The sequence below is a fragment of the Orycteropus afer genome, unplaced genomic scaffold (assembly GCF_000298275.1).
Source record: "Orycteropus afer afer isolate SDZICR_OR568_19922 unplaced genomic scaffold, OryAfe1.0 scaffold00325, whole genome shotgun sequence".
Classification (NCBI taxonomy): domain Eukaryota; kingdom Metazoa; phylum Chordata; class Mammalia; order Tubulidentata; family Orycteropodidae; genus Orycteropus; species Orycteropus afer.
Genome location: NW_006921912.1, coordinates 3,642,657 through 3,650,404, shown reverse-complemented (window position 1 = coordinate 3,650,404; position 7,748 = coordinate 3,642,657). Strand labels below are relative to the sequence as shown.

Below are 7,748 nucleotides of genomic sequence, written 5' to 3'. Positions count from 1 at the left end.
GGACCTGCCAAAAGGCCACCTTTCAGGCTAATGCCTTGCTAGCAGCCCTGAGGCCAGTACATAGTGACAGAAGACCTCCTTCTTCAGCCGCTCCCCGGTCCTGCTTCAAGTGCAGCAAAGAAGGGCACTGGGCCAAATCCTGGCCTCAGCCCCTACCGGCTGGATGCGACCACCCCCTGGCACATGTCCAGCGTGTGGTTTAGATAGACATTGGAACAGTGACTGTCCCTCTGTGTCAAAGCATGGAAGGCCATCCTCCCCATCCACTAACCCACTCTCAACAATCTTGGGCCTGGCCACTGATGACTGAAGGAGCCCAGACTCAACAACCCTGATCACTCTCGCTGAGCCCAGGGTCACTATCAAGGTAGTGGTATCATGGTATCCTTCTCTGAACCATGTTTCCCTTCCTCAGTTTCTGTTATGGGAATTAATGGGCAACCCTCAAACCCCCCTCCACGACAGGCCCCATCACCTGTTTAATAGATAACAAAATTCTCTCACACTCATTTCTTCTTATACCAACCTGCCCTACCCCCCTTTTGGGGCGAGATTTCCTCACAAAAATTAAAACCACTCTCATTTGGGATCAGGATCACTCTGCCTCTCTCCTGCTTTCACTAACTGCTACCTCCCTGCAAGCACCAGCTTTCCCCATGTCCCCTGACCTTGTTGATCCATGCATATGGGATACTTCTTCCTCATCCATCACCTCTCATCACCCCTCTGTTACGGTAAATTTAAAGGATCCCACACAGTTTCCATCCAAACCCCAATTTCCCATCTCTCACATTCACAGACTCAGCCTGAAACCTCTTATACAGTGCTTCTTATCTAAAGGACTTTTAATCCCCACCCAATACCCATGCAATACCCCTATTTTATCAGTAAAGAAACCTAACGGGTCCTACCAACTAGTCCAAGACCTTCATCTTATTAACAATGCCATAGTTCCCCTGCATCCCATTGTCCCTAACCAGTATACCTTACTCTCCAATATTCCCCCTACTACCTCATTTTTCTGTTTTAGATCTCAAAGACGCTTTTTTCACAATCCACTTAGACCCCAGGTGTTACAACCTTTTTGCCCTCACTTGGGAAGATCCCCACACTCACACCTCCTCCCAGCTCACATGGACAGTCCTCCCACAAGGATTCAGGGATAGTCCAACTCATTTTGGACAGGCACTGGACAGAGACCTACTAGACTGCAACCTCTCCCCATCCGTTCTCTTACAATATGTCAATAACCTTCTCCTATATAGCCCTCCTTAGAACAGTCAACTACACACACTGCCACTCTTTTAAACTTCCTAGCAAAAAAGAGGTACCAGGTTTCACCTTCTAAAGTCCAGTTATCTACTCCCTCTGTCATTTACCTTGGCCTTAAACTAACACCCACCACCCGGGAATTCACCCTGGATAGAAAGCAAGTAATACGAGACCTGCTATCCCCTACCTCTGCTGACCAAATCTTATCATTCCTCAGACTAGTTGAGTTCTCTAGACAATGGATCCCTAACTTTTCCCTTCTGGCTAAGCCCCTCTATGATGCAGCCAAGGACACACCCATTGGTCCCCTTCAATCACCACAACTCATTAAGGCTGCCTTCATCACCCTGAAAAATCACCTTTTACAATCTCCACCTCTCCATCTCCCCAATCCTACCAAACCTTTTTCTTTATTCACCGACAAGCACCAAGGGATGGCTCTGGGAATTCTTACCCAACCTCACAGTCCCTTCCCCTCCCCATTGGCCTACCTATCCAAACGTCTAGATCCCACAATACGAGGATAACAACCCTGCTTAAGAGCACTAGCGGCAGTGGCAATTCTTACACAGGAAGCATTCAAACTAACCCTCCACCGCCCTCTTCGTGTATTTTCCTCACACAGACTAAAAGACCTTTTATCCCACCTTTACCTTTCCCTCCTATCCCCATCTCGCCTCCAACTCTTCCACCTTACCTGTATTGAGAATCCCGATGTTAATTTAGCCCAGTCTCCACCCCTCAACCCAGCCACACTACTACCAACCCATGACCCACTGCACTCCCACTCTGGCACAGAAATTCTAGACACTTTACCTACTTCTCCTAACTCCTTATCTGACCAGCCCTTAACTCACCCAGACATCACCTTCTTTGTTGATGGCAGCTCAGCCATAGACCCCCATGGATGACATAGGGCAGCATATGCCGTTGTCACCCTGACTGACATTGTAGAAACCCACACTGTCCCTGAAGGCACCTCATCTCAGAAAGCCGAACTAGTCGCCCTCACCAGGGCCTTACACTTATCAAACAGATTGTTGTTGTTGTTGTTATGTGCCATCAAGTCATTTCTGACTCATAGCGACCCCATGCACAGCAGAATGAAACACTGCCCAATCCTGCACCAGCCCCGCATTCCCTGCTATACTTGAGCCCATCATCTCAGCCACCATGTCAATCCATCTTGTTGAAAGCCTCCCCCTCTTTCATTGACCCTCCACCTACCAAGCATGACATCCTTCTCCAGTGAATGGTCCCTTCTTACAACATGACCAAAATAGGTGAGACGAAGTCTGGCCATTCTGGCTTCCAAGGAGCATTCTGGTTGCACTTCCTCCAGGACAGATCTGTTAGTTCTTTTAGCAGTCCATGGTACTTTCAGCATTCTTCGCTAGCACCACAACTCAAAAGCATCAACTCTTCTTCGGTCTTCCTTATTCATTGTCCAGCTCTCACATGCATACGAGGTGATTGGAAATATCATGGCTTGTGTCAGGCACAGAAACTTCGCTGTTTGGATGGTTCCAATCACCACTGACAGCCTGGCTATTACCCCTCATCGGACCACTTGTACTAATAACTCTTCTTTTTCTCTTTGCCCCTTGCCTCCTCAAGTTTCTCTGAAGCTGACTTGAAGAAATATCTCGGGTCTCAGTGAATCAACTTCTACACCCTTACACCAAGTTGCCAACTGATGACCCTGGCTTTTCAGGCTCCAACCTATTAAACCCCTCTCCCCCTCTCCGACCCCATTCAGCAGGAAGAAGCTAAGAAAATCACGTCACCCTTTATCCATTAAAAGAGGTTGGAATGTTAGGCCAAATTAAACCCAAGCCCCCAATATGTCAGTTGTCAGCTTCCTACAGGTGTCAGGCCCTGATGAGACAGCCTGATAAGACAACCGTAGTGACAGAACCTGCCCAGACTGGAAAGTCCCATGCAATGACAAACTTCCTCCTGTGAAGTCCCCTCATGCTAGTTAAGTGCAGACCCATGTTAACAGCTAATTGGACCCTGTCATTTCCTTAGAGGACCCTGTCATTTCCTTAGTGTCCCCAGTTAGGTCCTCTCTGTGTCTATAAGTATCTATCCCCCCTGCCCGGGGGTGCAACTTTTCTGGCCTTGATGCTAGGGCATGAGAACCTCGCCTGGAAGTGCTAATAAACTGCTTCTCTGAAACAACTCCTTGTCCTGGTGTCTCAGTGGCTCTACATTACAATGTGGATTTTTATATAATTATATGGGACATATTTTGCAAGTGGACTCTGGTGGTAGAATTATTGTGGTGAGACCATTTTCTTCAGATTCATGGAGTTACACATGTCCCTGCCATGTGGTAGTACATACTACAACTAGGATAGCAGCTTCCCAAGAAATTTTAAACCCTTAAAATGTTGGTGGGGAAAATAAATAAATAAATGTGTGTGTGTGTGTGTGTGTGTGTGTGTGTGTGAATATATATATATATAAATATATATATCCCATGGGTCATAAAAGAGTTAAAGCTAAGACTTAATACAATGTTAAGTACAGAGAAATATAAGAACGTTTTGAAAACTGTAAATGATCCTAGACCAAATGGTCCTCATTTAGAATGTTCCTCATTTAGAATCTTAGGGGATAGTGTAGAGAACACAAAAGAGGATACTCTTTTCCTGGTCAGAGAATTCAAAATTCCTAATGTGAACTGATGCTTGAAGAATATCGAGTCCCAAAGGAACCAATGTTAACTCACTAACAGATGATGTAAACATAGACTTAATAATTTCTCCCCTTGAGACCATAATCTAAATTAGCATAAAATCCTAAATGAAAAGCTTGTTTTTTTAGCTTCCAGTCAAGCTGCTGATATCCATGCAGAACAAGATAAATTCATGCTATACACCAGCTGATGGTTTTGGGGAAAAAAAAGTTGATGTATTTGCCGAACTCTAAAAGACATATAGGTAAATTCACAAGCAGAATCATATCCTTTCCTCTAAAAAACTGATCCAGCTACTCAGAGACTGAGATTTTTCCTCATGATATTGCCTTATTCATTATCAGAAACTTTATCTTCTTCAGGACAGTGAGGAAGGAAGAATATTTAAAGGCCAGGAATAGTAAGGTCTCCAGACAGAAAGAATTTGAGCAACTGAGTAGTCCTTGTCCTGATGTTTTCCTACCCACAGATTCAGGAGTGTAGAACTCTTGGGAGGCCACCTGTTCTTCCTGAACAATTCATTTTAATTTTGAGGTGACACAGGATGAAGTGGATGGATAGGAGGAATGCAGGACATTAAAGGACATGTGAGCACTTGCACTAAGCCAAGTCCTGAGTATCTTAAAGGTAAGAGGGAGAGAATGGGTTAAGTAATGCATTAAGGTAGAATCATGGTGACTTTACTGTCTCAGAACTTCAGGTATTTCCATAGGAAGCGGTCCTAAGAACTATCCCTGTCTCCTTTTTTTCTCCTGCTGTGTGATCTTGGCTGGCTTATTTATAATAATAATATAATAATATAATAATCAAGATATTATTTCACTGTCTTTCACATATAGAGGTCAATTTCGGTGCTCAAGAAATTTGTACTGGACAGTGTCTCCACTGGGAAGATGGGAAGTTACAGTTGATAATTGAAAATATTGAAGGAAAGGACAAATAAGAGAAGAAAGGTAAAAGACAGGAAGTCATTGTCCCAGGCTACAGTTACTCTCGGGACTTGGGCCCAACAGAACCAGTCCAAACTAAAGATCTGGGACTCTTTTTAATGTGATATTCTTCTCCCATTCCTTACAGATTCCTTACAGAAGCAGAAAGTGGCTATGGAAAATGCATCTTCAGTAACTGAGTTCATCCTGGTGGGATTGACCAACAAACCTGAACTCCAGCTAACCCTCTTCTTTTTCTTCTTGGTGAACCATGTGGTCACTGTGGTGGGAAATTTGAGCTTAATTAATCTGATTTGCCTAAATTCTCATCTTCACACCTCCATGTACTTTTTCATCTTCAATCTGTCCTTCATAGACCTCTGTCACTCTTTAGTCCTTACCCCTAAAATGCTAATGAGCTTTATGTCAGAGAAGAATATCGTCTCCTTTGCAGGATGCATGACTCAGCTATTTTTCTTTTGTTTCTTTGTCCATTCTGAGTGCTATGTATTGACAGCCATGGCTTATGATCGCTATGTTGCCATCTGTAAGCCCCTACTGTACACAGTTGCCATGCCTCCACAAACCTGTTTCCTGCTGATGCTTGGTTCCTATGTTATGGGATTTGCTGGTGCCATAGCCCACACAGGGGACATGGTCAGACTATCCTTTTGTGACTTCAACATCATCAACCATTACATGTGTGACATCTTTCCCCTCCTCCAACTCTCCTGCAGCAGTACTTATGCCAATGAATTGTTGTTGTTGTTGTTATGTGCCGTCGAGTCAGCCCCGACTCATAGCGACCCCTCCTTGGGTTTCCGAGGCAGTATCACTACGGAAGTAGGATTGCCCAACCTTCCTTCCGAAATGAAAATTATGAAGCTGGATAGTATTGCAATTGTGCTCACAATAATGGAGTCCACTAATTCATGCCAATGAATTAGTGGACTCCATTATTGTGAGCACAATTGCAATACTATCCAGCTTCATAATTTTCATTTCTTATGCTTTGATCCTTTCCAGTGTCCTCCATGTCTCATCACCTGGAGGTTTGTCCAAAGCCTTCAGCACCTGTGGCTCCCATATGATAACTGTTGCTCTGTTCTATAGTTCCGGAATGTTCACACATCTTAGGACCTCTTCTGCTGATTCTGTGGACAAAGGGAAGTTCTTCTCAGTAATTTATACCCACATAATTCCTATGCTTAACCCCCTCATCTATAGCCTGAGGAACAAGGACATCAAATTTGCTCTGAAAAAAACCCTGAAGAGATTTGCAAACTAAGTAGGAGTGATGTTGATGGGTTGTTGTACTTTGTTTTTTGTGTTTCTTTTCTCCTAAATTTCATTAGAAGCAGGATTTTATTCCAATCATCTTTTCTTCTGTAAACATATTCTGCAAACATATTGCTAAACACCACAATAATTCTCAGTCCCATGATTGCTTACTGAATTGAAAGTTACCATTTGCAGGATGCTATAGGGAGTCAACCTGACTTCCACTCTTTTTTAGACCACCTTCCACATTGTCTTTTGCTATGTATTTTTTATACATAAGTAAACATTTGAGTGAAAAAGCATCTGATAAATTTACATATTCTGTTTTCCCTGTAAAAAATTCCATATGAACCTTTCTGTTTCTAACCATTCTGAATATGTGTACTATATTATGACAAAATACTGGGTGATAGCTTTTATACATAATACAAAATTATATTTTTCAGGATTTTCAAAACCATTTTAGTCATGGTTTCTGTACTAAATTTTGACTCTATAAGATAGTCATATACTTGAACCTTTGCTTTTGTTTGTTCTCCTGAAGATTAGGAAGGATATCTAAGGCTCATCAAAATGCTACTTTCTTTAATCCCACCAATGATGAAAATTACAGATATTCCTTGAGAAACATGGCTTTGTTCCGTAGCACTTGGCAAAAGGTTTGATATTGTAGAAAGAGTATTGTCATTATCTTGTCTGTTGATAATTTTTCCCTGAAATATTTTCATAATTCTAGGCAAAGATTTTGAGAAATGTAAGCAAATAAACTAAAATTCATGGCATGGTATTTTTATTTTCAGAATAATGAGTCAAGTTCAACATGAGATTTCTTTGCCCAGTTGTTCAAACAAAACAATCTGCCTTTATAAAGCTGAAAGTCTGTTTAATACTCTTCAAGACATAAAAACTGCCATGGGTAAACTTTATTACGAAGAGTTTTATGTTTTCAGTTTATAACTTTCACTTTTGAGAAGAAGAATTTAAATGTGCTGAGTTCTTACCAGGGAGAGATTGGGCACTTTATACAGCTTATCATAATAAGAGAAATGTGGGGAAATATGAGAATAAAAGTTAAGGACTACTACAGTTCACTAGTTCAGTTTAGTTTAAACAGTGAAAAGTACCTGAACATGGATAATGGCTGTGGGCAAGGGATGGAGGTCATCGTGGTGGTAGATTCTCTCCCTTCGCAGGTGAGAAATGTGGAAAATATTTTGAAGGTTTCATCCAGAAAACAACCTAATTTCCACTAGTAGTGCATAGGGTTGCTGGGAGTCGGATCCGACTCCACTGCACCTACCAACAACCAGAGGTTGTTGTATATCTTAAGCTTAATATCTTATTTTGTAGATGCAGAAACAGATTCAGAGTGATTATATACAATGCTCAAGGTCACATAATTAGCTTATGATAAAGCCTATCTTTGAACCCAAATTAAGTGACTACAAACCCTGTGTTCTTTCCACTGTATCATTTTGCTTCTCAAGAAGGAATTAAAGAAATAATATAGGAAATATAAGAGAAGAGAAAATGGTTTAGGAATTAACCTAAAACTGAGGCTG

The 7,748-nt window shown here is 42.1% G+C and overlaps 1 protein-coding gene across 1 annotated transcript; it reads left to right on the top strand.

Annotated features, from left to right (window-relative positions):
* Positions 1-5,076: 5,076 nt before the first annotated feature.
* On the top strand, positions 5,077-6,193 carry LOC103206651 (olfactory receptor 143-like). Its single transcript, XM_042782446.1, has 2 exons — positions 5,077-5,680; positions 5,853-6,193. Exons 1-2 carry the CDS (start codon positions 5,080-5,082, stop codon positions 6,191-6,193), a joined length of 942 nt encoding a protein of 313 aa, XP_042638380.1. The 5' UTR covers positions 5,077-5,079.
* Positions 6,194-7,748: the final 1,555 nt, after the last annotated feature.